At 41.2% G+C, this 16,075-nt stretch overlaps 2 protein-coding genes across 7 annotated transcripts in view; one reads left to right on the top strand and one right to left on the bottom strand.

Moving 5' to 3' along the window:
• The first annotated feature begins 140 nt into the window (after positions 1-140).
• coch (coagulation factor C homolog, cochlin (Limulus polyphemus)) lies at positions 141-11,482 on the top strand. Of its 3 annotated transcripts, none has more exons than XM_088925821.1 (12): positions 141-259; positions 809-875; positions 1,510-1,551; positions 2,003-2,159; positions 5,538-5,671; positions 6,414-6,476; positions 6,856-6,909; positions 7,240-7,387; positions 8,297-8,400; positions 8,531-8,757; positions 9,473-9,989; positions 10,427-11,482. In XM_088925821.1, exons 2-12 carry the CDS (start codon positions 842-844, stop codon positions 10,597-10,599), a joined length of 1,653 nt encoding a protein of 550 aa, XP_088781947.1. In that variant the 5' UTR covers positions 141-259; positions 809-841; the 3' UTR covers positions 10,600-11,482. The 3 variants fall into 3 exon arrangements, with proteins under 3 accessions (XP_088781947.1, XP_088781946.1, XP_088781948.1); XM_088925820.1 differs by having other exon boundaries at positions 1,510-1,554; XM_088925822.1 differs by lacking the exon at positions 141-259 and adding an exon at positions 456-510 and having other exon boundaries at positions 1,510-1,554.
• A 2,073-nt stretch (positions 11,483-13,555) lies between these two features.
• Positions 13,556-16,075, bottom strand: part of strn3 (striatin, calmodulin binding protein 3) — a 30,716-nt gene continuing 28,196 nt past the window's right edge. For all 4 annotated transcript variants that reach the window (XM_088925817.1, XM_088925814.1, XM_088925816.1 and 1 more), the window contains 2 exons: positions 15,318-15,404; positions 13,556-15,230 (listed from right to left, as the gene is read on the bottom strand). In XM_088925817.1, the coding sequence (XP_088781943.1) occupies positions 15,061-15,230; positions 15,318-15,404 (257 nt within the window). In that variant the 3' untranslated portion in view covers positions 13,556-15,060. The remainder of the gene's footprint in view (positions 15,231-15,317; positions 15,405-16,075) is intronic.

Below are 16,075 nucleotides of genomic sequence, written 5' to 3'. Positions count from 1 at the left end.
TCATCAGATCTGGGCCACATAACAGGCAGCATGAATTCTCCACACCTTGGGTACGCCTCAGGCTGATGTCACTGAGAATGTGAGACAGTCTGGGATGTTCCAGGGACATTATTTAAAGAGACCCGGCTGTTGTCGACACCACAGAGGAGACACGGGGGATCAGGGAACGGAGACTAGTGCTTTTTTTGTTTCCAGCAAGGATTTCAACAAGACTTCAACTACCTAAAGAAGGACTTTACTCATAGAAAACCGTCTGTCTGTAAGCTCCTTTCTTTTGACTTAATTTCTCCCCTCACACTTTCTTGGGATAATGAAACTGAGGTTTTGTAGTTTCTTCTTATCCTTCGACCCTTCTTCTGATTTTGAAGGCATGTTGCTTAGTAACCAGGAATACATTGGCTTGTAGCACTGTGGACATTATATGAGACTGGAGGCTATAATTGAAGCAAAATTGGACAACCTCATGCTCCAAGCGGATTTTTTTTCTCTTTTGACAAGACTAAACAACAGGTTTGCTATGATCATTTTTCCCCCCATTGAAAAACTTTTTTTTTCCTCCAGTTATCACCTGAAATATTATACTGGTGGATTAAAAAAAAATTGCTTTCGATTACTGAGGTAAAAAACAGTCCTACAGATAAATTCGACTTTCATTTTGTTGTTGTTTTGGTTGAGTTGTTAAAGTGGGGGATATGAAGAAGATGATGTATTTACCTTAATGCCTTTTTATTTGACAAAACGTTACCTGTGCTTACAGCCGTTAAAGTTTCTGTTGTATGTTGTCTTTCTTCCACTGGCTTCTCCGCAGATTCTCCAGCTGCAGGTGCGAGATTTCATCATCATGCTCATTCAGCTGACTGCATTACACGCTCTGGGTAGGTACCGTGTCTCTTCCGCGAAACTCAGTTAACACCTGTGTCGGCTCTTCGGCTTACCCGGACTTGACCGCAATAACGTGGGTTGACGTTATAAAGTAAATGCTTTTTTTTTTTTGAACGAATATTATCCTTCTTTTGCCGACAAGGGTCGCAGCAAAGCGGAGGCTTTCTGGGGGAACACATAACCAAGCCACCCTGTCTTTAAAAGGTGGAACTGGAGCGCACGAACACGGATAGAACATGCAAACTCCTCACAGAATGACTCCCAGTCTGGAAACGTACTCGCAACAACAGCGTTGGAAACCAGAAGCGCTAACACCCACCACACTCCACCTGTTGTCGATCCTTAGAAGGTTTTATTCCGGGGTTCCCGGCACTATCGAGCTCGCAGAAACGGGCTCCGGAGCTGTAACATTTCTGAACAGTTTAAACGAAAACCAAGAAGTATTTTGCATCATGGTTAGGTACATTATTTTACTTTAATCACAGCCTCTACCGCATGTGGATATGTGATTGGACCATGCCAAGATTCTACTGTTTTGTTATTTAAGTTTAAGATCTTTTGCTGAAATACCTACGATAAATAACAAATATGACCGAGCAAGTCTGACGTTTTATTTCGTTTCCACAGGTATCCTTTCTTTGGCGTCTAACGCTTTAGGAGCCGAAGCAGGTGGTTAGTATTTTTATATTTTCATTTTGAGATTTTTTTGCTTGCAATTATATTAACAGTCCACTAGAATACGTATCCTTGTTTTGTTTTTGTTTTTTTGACGGCCATATAAAATGCGATACAGCATTTAAGCAATGAAATATGAGAAAAATAATACTTCACGGTCACGCTTATTATTTAGAAAGGAATATTCAAAGGACGCTTTATCTTTTTCCGCAGGCGAGGTTTCAAAAGGAAAAATGTGTGAGATACGAGGTCGTTGAGGAGTTTTAGCGCATGAATTAATTTCTAAGGAACAACTTTTCAATTGTTTTCCAGTCAACGACAGGTGTAGAAATAAACTTTTATTGTTGCAGCTACGACCATTTAATTTAATGACGACTGGTAATTATTAATTGAATCATAATGGGCAGCGGAAATAAAACCGTCCCGTTTTTCCTGCTCACCTCAGTGCACGTCCTTGTGAACTGCACGACGCGCGGAGCCGACCTGGTGCAGCAAACGGCGACTGTGCTCTGTCCAGCCAGCTGCGTACCCTGGCAGCTCTCGGTCTTCGGAACAGCCGTGTACGCCTCTATCTCCAGTATCTGCGGGGCTGCTGTACACAGGTAAAGTGCTTTTGATTAGTCGTGCAACTTCAGAAGTCAATGTGGACCTCATCGTTTAACCTTCCGGGTTTGGGTTCTATCAAATTGCAAGAATTAATTAAGCCCGGGACGAGGTTTTCTTTCTTGACAGCGAAGGTTTTAGTAACCTTCGGGAAAATATTATGGACTTAATGCAATCTTAAAATTATATATTCGCTAATTGAGTGCGAGGCGTTTAACGTGTCAAGGTTATCTTTTTTTTAAATGGTTTGAAGTAACAGTTTTTTATATCTCATTATGAAGAGTGCATTTCTTTCACTGTCGGAGTAACTGGAGCAATCCTAACATTTCTTAATGGCGTTATGATGTAAAATTCCTTGCATACTTTTTTTCCAGATCGTGTGATCTTGAAGTGTTACTACTCTTTGAAGGAAACTGAAGAAATTTATTTTCTATAAATTAGGGCTCGTTGTAAGTTTTTCGAAGTTTGTATGAACTTTTCGTGCTTAAACAGTAGTTCAGTTCCTTTATGTGTTCACTTCCAATGTTGGAATGCTAATATTGGTCATAAAATATATTGTTTTTATGCGCGAGTTACAAGAAATAATATTTGTTAAAGGAAACCAATTAAATCTGTCGCTATGAACCTTTTTTAGATTATTTTGTACATATATTTTACCGACAATGTATGGTACAGTTTTCATGATGGGGGGGGGGGACTTTTTTTAGGTACCCGCAGTTTCTGAATCGTCTTTAAAGTGGGTTTCTAAGAGAACATACAGTTCAATTGAGATATACCGCCGAAAATCGTTGATCCTTTGAATTTGCTGGACAAAAACTGAAATGATTTCAAGAAAATACAGTACAACAAGCAATAAAACCACAGAATCAAGGAGAAAAGTACAACTACAGTAGAAGCGGAAGAAACCGTAGGAAAGTTACCTTTTACAGAAACTTCTCATATACCGCCGTCTGTTGGTCATCTGGACGTAAACACGATGTATTGGTGCAACCTATGCAACTTTACAGCCATCGTAGTAAGACCATGTATTCCATTACCATATTGGTAATGGCATCATACTGATGCTATTCTGTACCAAGCAAATATAGCTGGAATGATGATGGAAAATTTCTTTGATTAACCTGGAGATCATGTATATATTATTTAAACCATTGAGGTTCTAATAATTATTGTGCATCTTAATACTACCAAGGTATTATACGAACTCCATATATCCTTTTAGAAACCAGCCCATGCTCTTACAGTATGAAATACCCAGTCATAGCAGTAATTGAGCACAGGAAGAGCCTTCTGTGCCGTTTCTGGATGGAGGTCTCAGAAGCCAGCAGGGTGCCCCGATCAAGCTCCTGAATTGCATTAGCTGCTCTGTTTTCTGGCTTCGAGTACAGTGTGACTGATTTGGTTCCCCCCCAGACTGACCGACCCAGAGAAACAGACAATTATTTCTCCTTGAATCGGAGTGTACTTTTGGCTGCGGTGGAGGATACCGAACACAGGACAGGAGGCGCCAGCACAGCATGAAGAGGAATGGAGGAACAAGTTCAAAGCAGAGCGCGCACGCACAGACATACTAGTGCCCCCTGTGGGAGAGCAGCTCGCCTCTGTGCCTGCATGATTAGGACTGAAACAATGTGTCACACTGTCACATTTTTGGAAGAGGCTGGGATTTTTTTCCCCTTCTAACGGAACTCCTCCGTCCCGCTGTGTAACCGAAAACTCACAAACCCTCAGGGCCCGAGGATGGGGGATCAGGTGATATTTGAGCACATTCCCCAGATGTCCGTAAGGATGTGTGTAGAATTTTAGCCACTTCATTCTTCAACATGGCTGACTTATTTGTGTTGGAGGAACTTCATCTCAAAAACAAATTGGCCCTAGTGTGAGTGTGTGTTTGTGTCTGTCTGCCCTGCCATGCCCTCCCCCACAGCCCTGAATTGGAGAAAACAGTTGGATGGATGGATGGATGAATGGACTTCATCTCATATGAACATAAGAGAATACACACAAGAGGAGGCAGTTTGGCTCATATTGCTTGATACAAAAATACAAATTGGGTTAGGTTTTATACAGTACTCCATAATTAACTTGCCCAAAATACGTACGTCTCCTGTTCACTCTTGCGCTGTACTTTTGTCTTCAATTTAAAACCATGGTCTAGTCGTCTGGCCAAAGAAGGGGGATTTCTCAAAGCAGGGGCAGTTTTCAATGACTGGAAGAAAAGTCACATTTTTTCCCTGTTAAAGAGGAATTTTGTTACTGAAGGATACAGTACAAGGAGTTCATGGGTCCTATTTAAGGCAGTTGGACACAAAACGCGGCCGGAGTGACACTGTTCAGCTGGATGCCTGTTTGAAACCGGAGCTTACTTGTGCTGTCTTACAGTACAACTGGCCGAGTCGCACTGCGATACTTTACTGCAGCACGATCTCTGAGTGAGAAAGGACAGCTTCTGTTATAGCAATCACTTCACTATTCAGAAGGATTTGGAAAGCCTCCTTTATGTCCTTTATAAACGTCTTTTCATTTTAGTCTTAAGATTAGAGATGTTTCTGTGCTATATGGTCGCAAATAAAGTTGAGTTTTGTTTTTGTGGTCATTTGTGGAAATGTACTAAAAAATACTAAAATTATTTATTAAAAATTGATTTATTAAAAAATAAAAAACTTTATAATTTTGTTTGACCTTATAATCATTACGGATCGATCCTAAGGACTGTTTCTATTCGCATTACTGCTGTATTTGGAGGGGGGTAAACTTGCAGCTGAAACCTATATAGAAAAATAGAGCAAACAAACACCATAATGAGCAAAACCTGCAACAAACTGCTGCCTTTCATTGATGAAAGACAAATCAAGCCAGTCTTTCTAACCACATGACTGTAACTACTCAGACACCAGTCGAGTGAAGCTTCCAGATCTGCTCAAAGAGATGTTGAGGGTGTTTCCCAGCAAAGTCCTGACAGCACAGACCTGCGCTGGCTGACTTCTAAGACTTCTACAGGAGGGGCAGGAGAACATCCTCTGAGCTGGGAGAGCTTACGTTAAATGTACTTAAGCTACAATGTAATGACATTCAAGGATGTTTGATCCAACCAAGATAGTAAATCTTTGCTTGGATATGAGTTTTGAACAAAGTACAGTCAATTCCGTTACAACTGAAAGACAGCTTTGTTTGTCCTACTTTAAATTCTGTTTATGAAAACATCTGACATTCTAGTCAAGAGGATGAGAAATAATGTAGAAACATTGACACCCATGTTTCTCAATACTGTTTCTGCTTTATTGTACATGTTTCGAAGGAAGCGCCCATCTTGTTGCTAAATAACTGAATATGCAGGACTCCTCTGTCCCTCACTGTTCTTCTCCTTTCTCTCTCAGGGGTGTGATCGATGTATCAGGAGGACCTGTGAGATTTCAGAAACGGCCTGGAAGAGAAAACTACCTCAGTTCATACACCCATGGAGTCAGATCTCAGTCCCTTTCTAAATGGAGTGCGTCTTTCTCTGTGTCCAGTAGGTGGCGCTGATGTCCCTTGTATTTAGTTTTTCAACAAGGGTTATTGTTCCGCCAAGAGCAGAATTCCTAGAAAATCACTGTCAAATGTACGTTTCATGTTTTATCCTTTTCATCACTTAGTTTAGAACCGTAAGCTGTGTGATAGTTTTCCTTTTCTTAATAGACACATCTCTTTTCTTACAGTGATTCCGTGCTTTTGTATTTAAAGTTCTTTTTCTTCCAGTCACTAGAATTTGTTTAGCAGTTCCCCTTGATTAATTACTAATTTGCGTTATAGGCATCCACTTTATTCATTTAAAACAGTCTCCACCCAAACATCAGTTCCCAGCTTCAGCTTACTTTGGGGAATGGAACTGGTTCATTTATGTATTTAATGTCATACTGTATATGTTGTTCTGAATTTGATCACAGGGGAGTTATGTAGCATGATTAGGAAGGAACTGTCAAAATTTCACAGAAGTGTCTGAATTTCTAATGGACTTTCTTTCAATCAAATCAAAGTAAATTAAGCAGAAACAATAAAGTCTTCATTATTTTTTTAAATGAATGCTTGATGCTGTGGTGTGCAGGTGTTCAGAGCAGCACACGTTTTCTTGTGCATTCCACGGGTTAAGTGCAATACCCTTTGGCATATTAATATACAGTGGGTATTAATTCTAAAACACGGGCATACTGTCAATCATATACTCACAGAGTGAGTTAAGTCCTCATGGTGATGTACTTACCTGTCTCTTTTAGAAGCTGTTGGCCAGACAATGGAGGTATCCGGTCAGCTCGGTGCTACAGCGCTCCCAGAAGCAGGTATGTGCAACTCAGAAACCTGACCGATTTACCTCCTCAATTCTGTACTCATTCTTCTTCCATATGCTCTACAAAACCAGCTTCTAATCTGCGCCCTGCCAAAAACTACTCCGGAAATTTCTTTTGAAAGACCAAAACAACATTAATTCTTCTGTAAATACCAGCACAAGCATATTGGTTTGCAAAATGGTGACTGCTAGCAGAATCTGCCATCAAACGGTAGCTGTGAGTTGAATCCAGCATTCCTCGTTGCGGGCAATGGAAAAAGATTTCAGCAAGACGAAGCAAAATGACTCAAGATAGTGATGGGTAATTAGAGAAGCAGATGAGTTTTGTTTGAAAGCAAAAAAAAATCAGCCTTCTGTTTGTTTCTTAACAGCCAAGAAGCCTTCAAAGAAAAATTCCAAAAAGGTCTCTCCCAATGGAAACAAAGGTAAAATCTCTTTGACAGTGCAGTGAAATGATACTGCTGCCTCTAGTGGATACATTTGCTCAAAAGGTTCAACTTCTAATGACTGTATCAAGATTTCCTAATTGATTTACCATGTTTCCACCATGCTATTACTTTACTTTACCATGGTTTTCTACAGCTTGTACCATTCCCAACCAAACCACCTCATGCTTTATGATTGTATTCGCTATGATTTTACCATTTTGCTGGGATTTTTCCTTGGTAGACCATAGGGAATTCTGATGAGGGCGAACCAGCTGTTCTGACTGCGTCCCAAGACTGCAGTAACTCCCTCTCTGTCCTTTGCGGCAGACTGCCAGGTGGACATTGCTTTCGTGCTGGACGGGAGTTATAACATCGGCCAGCGCAGGTTCATCCTGCAGAAGAACTTCATCGGCAAGCTAGCCCTGATGCTCAGGATAGGGCCGGAGGGACCACTTTTCGGCATCGTTCAGGCCAGGTACAGCAGACCCGAGATCTACACAGGCCTGAGTCCTGAGGGGGGTCCTAGATCTCCGTCTGCCTTGGCTATTTCTGTGTTGTCTGTAAAAATAACTTTAGATCAAAAAGTCCCAGGCAGCAGTACAGGAAAAATTTGGTATGATTCCATTTCATCATAAATATTAAAAGCAGAGATTAATTCCACCCTGAAAAGCAAAAAGAATGACTTGTGTTGCACTGTTTCTCATTCACCTTCCCTCCGCTCATCGCCACCTGTGCTTTCTTTAGTTTTCTTCACAGCAAAACCTGGGATGTATTTCCTTTCACCTTTCAGTGTGGCATGAAGCTCTGCTGCTTCTCCTTGTAGCCCACACACTCACACGGCTCCTCGCCTCATTCTCCCACGGAAAACGAGCTCCGGACCCTTTCTTATGTTCAAACAAACATAATTAGCAGGTTTTTTTTTTTTTGGTTGTCCCCCCTCTGGGGTCGGTACGCAAACTGCTCCCAATCCGGCTCTGTGCCTTCGTCTGTCCATCGTCATGTTGCCGCAGGCCACGGCGTTTGTGGTTAAGGCTTAGCTCACATGTGCTCAAACTGCGGCTTGAGCATGCTTCTGTAAAACATCAATGCTGCAGAGAAGTGAAAAAAGCCTTGAGTGAGCAACATCTGTGCCCTATTTGTAGATGACGGGCTTAAGTAACGAGAAAATGAAAGTTTAGTCTGAAGCTGGAATGACCCAGTAGGATGGATGGTAATGAATGGTAGACCAGGATAAGTAACATTTACAGTAATACTACTGGTGACTTCCAGCCACTCGGTGCAGTCTCGGAAAAGCCCTGTGAGTGCTGTATTGGATCAGGGACAGTATAAAGGCAACAGGGGGCAAAGTGCTTTGTTTTCTGACTCTGCTCTTTCTCTCCTCCAGTGAGAACCCCAAAACTGAGTTTCACCTTAATAGCTTTACTCAACCAAAGGATGTGATTTTTGCCATTAAAGAAATGGGTTTCAGAGGTGGAAATACCAACACAGGTAATTCTTTCCTGCACTGAATTAATGTTTGAGTTTACGAAAATGATCACTGAGAGAGACAGGTGTTGCCAGTACCCCTACATATTGTACAACGTGTGTGTGTGTGTGTGTGTGTGTGTGTGTGTTGCAGGCAAAGCCCTGAGGCACACTGTGGAGACGTTCTTCAGCTCGGAGAACGGGATGCGCAAGGGCCTACCTCGTGTGATCATGGTGTTCGTTGATGGCTGGCCCTCGGACGACATCGAGGAGGCTGCTACTCTGGCGAGGGAAAGTGGTATCAACGTCTTCTTTGTTTCCGTGGCCAAGCCGACGCCGGAGGAGCTGAGCGTGGTGCAGGACCGGGCCTTTGTGCAGAAGGTGAGGGCAGCTGGCGAGCCGCCGCCATCGGTCTCCATAACGCCACCCGCCCGACCCGCCTCGTGGATAAACAGCAGCATGAAGACGCTCTTAGACGTTAACTGCAAAACCAGATTCCAAAGCTATCTGCTTTTAAAATTGCATAAAGATCCTCAAATAGAATATTTTGACTAAAACTCAAGTTGAATACCCATGCTGCCTTTTATTTTAAGTTTCTGGCATAAAATCTGAAATGCTGAATTGTTTGAATGTTCTGCAGCTTTGGTAATGCTGAAGCACAGATCAACATCAAATCTCTTTACAGATCCCTTTCTGACTTCACAGTGTCTGCCAACTGCACTGAGGAGCTACTACTAGAAGCCTCTCAAGCCATCGGAGCCTTGATATTCAGTGACAGCTCTGGCAATCTTAACCCTCAATCTCACTATAGCACCTAATTTTAAGATTGTGGGATTTGTAAAAAGTAAAAACTTCGAACTCGCACCCAAAGAAGGCTCCACAGCTGAAACGTTGTTTCCTATCTTCTCTTTTCAGCATGGAATAAACCTTTTACTTGTTCCTTTGCAGCCTACGCATGCTGACGCAGCTCCCTACGTGAACTAAAAAAGAACTACAGTACTGCCTTCTTCATAGTTAGTGAATTGTAAAAAAAAAAAAAAATTTGGAAGAATACCGCTTTAAATTTTGTTTCCATTTTTGCCTCCTCCAACCCCAGGCTGTTTGCAGAGACAATGGCTTCTTTTCCTACTCCATGCCCAGCTGGTTCAGTACCACCAAGTATGTGAAGCCTCTGGCACAGAAGCTCTGCAGTGTGGACCAGCTTCTGTGCAGCAAGACCTGCTACAACTCGGTCAACATCGGCTTCCTCCTGGATGGCTCCAGTAGCGTGGGAGACAATAACTTCCGCCTGGTGTTGGAGTTCATCGCCAGCATCGCCAGTGCCTTCGAGGTCTCGGACACCGGGGCCAGGATTGGAGTGATCCAGTTCACTTACGACCAGAAAATGGAATTTGGCTTCAGTGATCACGGTAATAAGGACGATGTCCTTGCAGCCATTCGGGCAGTGCGCTACATGAGTGGCGGGACGGCTACTGGAGACGCCATCACTTTCTCGGTCAGCAGCCTGTATAACCCCCACAAGAGCGGAGCCAGCAAGAACTTCCTGGTTGTCATCACGGACGGCCAGTCCTACGATGATGTGGCGGGCCCAGCTCTCGCAGCGCAGAAGGAAGGTAAGCTGAGCTCAGCAGAATCGCTCTGCTTGCGGGCAGGATCGGGTCAAGGTGGAAGAGGGGCAGCAAGTCTATCAAATCCATCACAAGCTCAAGAGTAAAACTAACAATTACATATGTAGGAAATGGGGAGCTTGTGATGGATTGGCCTCCCACCCAGAGTGTATCCAGCCTTGTATCTGTTGCTTGCCAGGATAGGCTCGGGCTCCCCTGCGACCCTGTACCGGATAGACCAGGTTGGAAATGAATGGGAGGTTTTGAGTTTGAGCAACGGACTCCACCATTTGCACTCACCTTTTGTGAATTGAAAAAACCCACCCCAGCCCAAACTATGCATGCCACGTGTAAGGTCCTCTCGTTTCCTCAGCTGTGCTCCCTAGCTGTCAAAGACACAGTGGGATTTCTAGCTCCCTAATCCACTGTTCTTCTCCCATCAGGTATCACTGTGTACTCGGTGGGAATAGCTTGGGCTCCTATGGATGATCTGAAAGCCATGGCCTCCGAGCCCAAGGACTCCCACACCTTCTTCACCAGGGAGTTCACGGGATTACAGCAGTTTGAGCAGCCCATCATTAAGGGAATCTGCAGAGACTTCATGGAATCCAACTAAGGGCACCAGGGAGGAGCAGGCAGGAGTTGCCCCGATGGAAGGTGAAGGAGAAACACCAGGAGATGACAACAGCAGCTTAAAGCAGGCTTGTTCCAATAGCATTGTATAAATGCTTCGCACCTCTAGATGTGAGGTCTATCCTACATAGTGTTACAAGATAGAAAAGCAAGTCAAATAAGGTATACACTGTAAAACCTAAGCACTATTTATATCTGTTCTTCATGGCAACACGGTGATTGGGTATACATCCAACAAACCCTGTGCGACTGTTAAAAGAGATTTTACCGCAGAAAAGCACATGTAGGATCCTGCTCGTTTCTCTATCCATCTACCGACTGAATTCCACAATCCTTCATACTTTTATACACAGGAAAGACTACATCTGGCTCCACGTACTATGACATGGCATATATGGTAAAGGCCAATGACATTGTACACAGGTGGTAGAATGGCTATTGCATGCTTACTCCTTATTCAGAACCTGATTGGCTCATTTTACAGTGTAGAAATTCAAGCACTTAAAAGATGTAAAGAGGACATTGGAACCAATCTTTCTTAACCCTGTAAGTAACTTATTTTCCTTGCTATAAAGAATATATTGTTAGTTTTTACTGCAGGTAATGAACCTCCTGAGGTCATGTATCTTCATCCCATTCCCAGCCACCACAGTCTAAGTTGCCATCTACTGCAATAAGACATTTATGAACCATAAAAACAATACTATTACATTCCTAATAAGTCATAAATATGGTGTATTACTGTTGTTTTCTACACAAGCTGCAGTAAGCTAAATGAGTACTCCATGCAATCAATGTATTACTGTATTGTCAACTGTTGTAGTGTTGTATTTACTTGGGCCTAATAAAGCTTACCTTTAATAACATCCTTTGTTTTCTTTTTTTTTCCAAAACAAGTTCTTTGCACAGCTTTTTCATTGTAAAAACCTGTGCAAAACAATCTCCCAGTTCTGTGTGCCCAAGGAGTAGAAATATAGGATGTAGTGTAAATCAACCTCACACTTGAGATTGTTTTTTTTTTAATCATTTAGGTCAGGAATGAAAACTATTAAACTAAATGCAATCAATGTCCTACAATAAAAATAAATAGCAGATCAACGAGTCATGTATCTGGATAAAAAAAATTGAGTACAATAATAAATTCTAAAAATATTTACATTAACTCATCAGTAAAACAAAGGTAACTATGGAACGGTCAAGTGACATTCCAGTTTAGCCAGTTGCACTGGATCTTCTTAACTCCAAAGCAAGGGCTCCTACATGAGCTCAACAGCTAAGACACTGTTCAGTGTGGGGTGAGGCCCAGAGCTGGGCAGTCCTGCTCATCAATAGTACTGTAAGTGTGTCTGCAGGTGTTCAAAGCAGCAGCAGCAGCACCTGAAGATCTGGGAGAAACTGTTAAATTGGGCCTGTTAAACCAGTGATGAGCCGATTTACATCTTGTACCAGAAGGAAAACCTGCAGCAACACTACAACCGTTCCAGACATTTCTTGCAGCTGGTCTATTTCTTGGCTAGACTGAACGCTGACTCCTGAATCCTTTTGGAAGCCTGCAAGTCTGTAGCAACATCACCGAAAAATGTTTTGTCCCTCCAACTGGCACCATCATTTTCCAACAGAAACAGTTCATTCCAGGCCCCAGAGCAGTCATATCTCCTGGTTTTTAATGCCAACTGAACTCTTTAGTCATAAAGGAGTAACAGGAGTTGACTTGCTTCAGCCCTTAAGAAGTTGGATGGGGTCAGTAAATACAAGCAACCTGTAAGTGGTTTCTGGGTTTCAGACCTTTAGTCATTTTTAGGAAATCATTCCCACCTGCATCCTAAAGGGCAGCAATAATTTAAGCAAGCTGGAGGCTCGTTTTCCCAATTTCTTCACAAGACAACACCTGCATTACAGTATTTTGAAACCAAAGACAAAGTGTAGAAACGGGTTGAAAAGGTCTAATGGCATCAACTGGGACACAAACCAAACTGCTGGGCACACAGCTTGGACAGATAGATGCCGGGACTGTGCTGTCCATAGGTCCCCCTTATAAACACTGAATACTGGGGAGAGTTTAACAAAAAGAATGAACAACTTTTCATCTGGTTTAATTCAGAAAAAAATCAAACATGCTCAAGTATGAACAAAGAACGACTAACAATTTTACTTAAAAAAAACTTCAGGTACAAAAAAGCTTGTTTTGCTTCAAGCGTTTTAAAAAAAATAAACACCAGACACGTAATATAAGATGGCCACTTTGGAAAAGCTTTTAAAAATATCTATGTTCTTGCCACCAGCCTGCATGCAAAAAAAAAGTCAATGCAGATGACGGAAAGGCCCAACTAGAAGCAAATCCTTTGGAATCTTTTCACCATTCAATCCACTTTATTCTGTAATAGATGTTCTGATTAATTTTATACAGCCAGAACACACAACCTTAAATCTTCAGTTCATGCTGTTTTACAAAGACATGTTTTGATGTTTTACAAATTAAAACCTCTCACCTAAGTCATAAACATTATAAGGAAAGCAGTAAACTAAAGCATTATTGCTCGGATAACAACAATTAATCTGGTCTCCTAACAGTGAGTTTCAAATTTAGCTGGAACGCAGAATTAAGGAATAAAGTTAATCTTATTAAAAAAAAGGACTCATTTATGCAATTCCATATTCAGTGGGCATAAAACAGGAAACTCTTTCAAACGTCCAATAAAAGAAAAAACACGCAATGCTAAACCAGAGAAAACAGCAAGGTTATCAATACTAGGCCATTTTTGATTATCTGAAGTCTATATATTCCAAACATTTTGCTATGAAATTTTGATTTCCTCATTGTAAAAGCTTGAAGTTGATTTTTTTAATTCCCCAGTTTCTGTCCTGAACTAATGTGGTACATATATCTATTTCTGAACGGATACTGGTGAATTAGGCAAATAATACAAGACAAGATGTACAGGTACACCATTTAATATTTATTATAGACATTTTATATACATTACTTTTCAACAGCTGTACTTTTGCTATGTGGTACAATCTTAAAAATTTGCTGATTCATAGTTTGTAAAACAAAACCTTACAAAACTCATCAAAACTCGCAAACTGATCAGAAATCTTTTTTTTTGTGGAAGACTAGAAAAAATACTTTATTGTATTAATCATGCATTACACAAACAAAAAAATATTTTGTTACACCATAAACTGAAGCATGTTTGGAAATAAAAATAAAAACAGGGAAAACATAACCAAACACAGCAGATTTTGAGCCATAAGTTCTGACCAATGCTTGCTATGTCAATTATCCAACTAGTTTAAAAAAAGATCTCTTCATGATCTCAAGCATTGTCTTGCGGTTCCAAGATCAGTCTCCATTATCAGACATAAAATAATATGTACTTTAAAACAGCTGTTTATATTAACTTTCCTTTGTTTTGAATTTCTGTTTGTCTGCTCGAGCCCCATCTCAGATACATTTGGGCTCCTTCACACATGACTCAACTAAAATTAAAAAAAAAGACTAACAGAAAGTGAAATAAATAACAGGCCAATAGCATTAAGATGTCTAACCCGTGATAAATAAACTTGTAAATACAGTAAGATGTACAAAAAATATCACATAGTGATAGGATGCTTCAATTTATTTTTAAGAGTTCACAGTAAGAACTGAACTCTATTTTTTTCCTAAAGTCCTCAATAATGTTGTAAGACGGCTTTAAAGCAATGTCAGAAATAGCATCCGTAAGTAAGGACTAGTTGAGATCATCTCAGAAGTGTAGAGGGGTAGAGTGTGGTTACATCGCAGTGGGTCAGTGAGACCAACATGAGCAGGGCCTTCTGTTGTGAATAAAACTTTTTTTTTTAAACAAACATTTAAGCACTGTCATGACAGGCTATTTATATATAAAAAAGCTTATAAAAACTAGATTTTTTTTACGCAAAAAAAAGTTTCATGAAACTAACGCTAAAATATTTAGTCAGTTTATTTTAAACCTTTTTTTTAATGCTAAATGAAGATTAAAAGGGCAACCTGTGAGCTCAAAAACCAACTGAAGGGCACTAACTGAATGAGTATAGCTGTTTTGTGAGCTCACTTCCCCAAGCAGAGCACCACAGTCCTATCCCTAAGGCAGTACACAGAGTCCAAAATAATCAACCGTTGTAAAATCAGACTCCACGTTTACTTAAATACACCTACATAACAGATATTAGCTCAGTTCGAACCCAGTCAAGGCTACAAATACTGGTTTCCTGTTTTTAACTTACAGTAATTACAGTTTAATGAATTTTATTCAAGGAGTTTGCTGAGAAAGTCACCTCTTGCTCCCTGCCTCATCCATCTTCTGAGGCCCCGATGGAAAGGCAGCTCCAATGTAGTGTCTAAATGGTAATCATTACTCAATGCAGTGAAGCAATCCCTCTTCTGTGTCCAAGCTCACCTGCTATTTAGAGTTGGTATATGCTATCAAACAAATACTTTGGCAAGGGCATCAGCTCCTGCACTGGCTATATATGCCTTTGATGGGTGGAAAGCTACATCATAGATGGATTCGTCAGACTTCTTCCGGTGGGCCGTGATTTCCTGAACACACGTCTTGCTGTCTAGGTTCCAAAGGCGAATAGAGCAGTCGTGGCCTGATGGAAAGACAGGATGACAGGTGAGCGAGATAAAGGCATTTACTGATGAGGGCAGCACCTCTAACAAGTTAAGGTGGCACTCACTTCCTGACATCAGGTAGATTCCGTTAGGATCCACAGCCAGACTGGTCACGGCATCAAGGTGAGCCACCATTGCATGGATGAGTTTACCTTCAGGGAGGAAACAAAAAACATGTCTACCTCAAGAGGTCACACTAACAGAAAAGAAAAGAGGGGGAGGGAGCACAGCATGACAAAACAGGTGAAAGTGTGAACTATGGACAGTTCTAATTTCATCCACAGAACGTTATATTGTTGTTACTATGGCAAGGCGTGAAATCCTTCTTTACCTAGACTCACTGACCTCTCGTCTGCAGTTGCCCATCTAAGACATTTAATACAAAACAGGAAGCTTCAAAGAGAAAGTAACTGCTATTTTATTCACCAGTAGTTTCATCTGAAAACATTTACAATTATTTTCAGACCACTCTGCAACTGCTGATACTGCACACTAGAGGGCCACTTTTTCCTCAAGAAACAGCTGAAATGGCTTGTAAGGGCAAGCAAAGGACAAAAAACACGTGCAACATAAAAAGATCAGCAGTTGGAAATGCCTTCTTGAAGAAAGTCCTCTACACTTCAAAACACTTTTTGATCACAATCTGAAACCATGCCCAACCTTCTTTAATTGCACTTTCTAGAGTCTTCAATTACTGTTTGCATACCAAGATGCTCTTCAGGGCACAGCTTCAATCTATCCACACAAATATCCACAGACCAGGTGGTCAGAGCTGTAATTAGCAACTTACAATCTTGTTTTTTGGCTTCAAGACGAAAGCTTA

The sequence above is a fragment of the Atractosteus spatula genome, chromosome 9 (genome assembly GCF_055471065.1).
Source record: "Atractosteus spatula isolate fAtrSpa1 chromosome 9, fAtrSpa1.hap1, whole genome shotgun sequence".
Lineage (NCBI taxonomy): Eukaryota > Metazoa > Chordata > Actinopteri > Semionotiformes > Lepisosteidae > Atractosteus > Atractosteus spatula.
The sequence above is the reverse complement of the archived record's forward strand: the minus strand, read 5'-3'. Positions and strand labels throughout refer to the sequence as shown.

Bases quoted from the DNA above. Each gene is read 5' to 3' on its own strand.
- coch (XM_088925820.1), top strand. From the start codon at position 842: ATGCTCATTCAGCTGACTGCATTACACGCTCTGG. The intron at 5,672-6,413 runs GTAGGTGGCGCT...TGTCTCTTTTAG, and splicing joins TGCGTCTTTCTCTGTGTCCA to AAGCTGTTGGCCAGACAATG. The intron at 6,910-7,239 runs GTAAAATCTCTT...CCTTTGCGGCAG, and splicing joins CTCTCCCAATGGAAACAAAG to ACTGCCAGGTGGACATTGCT.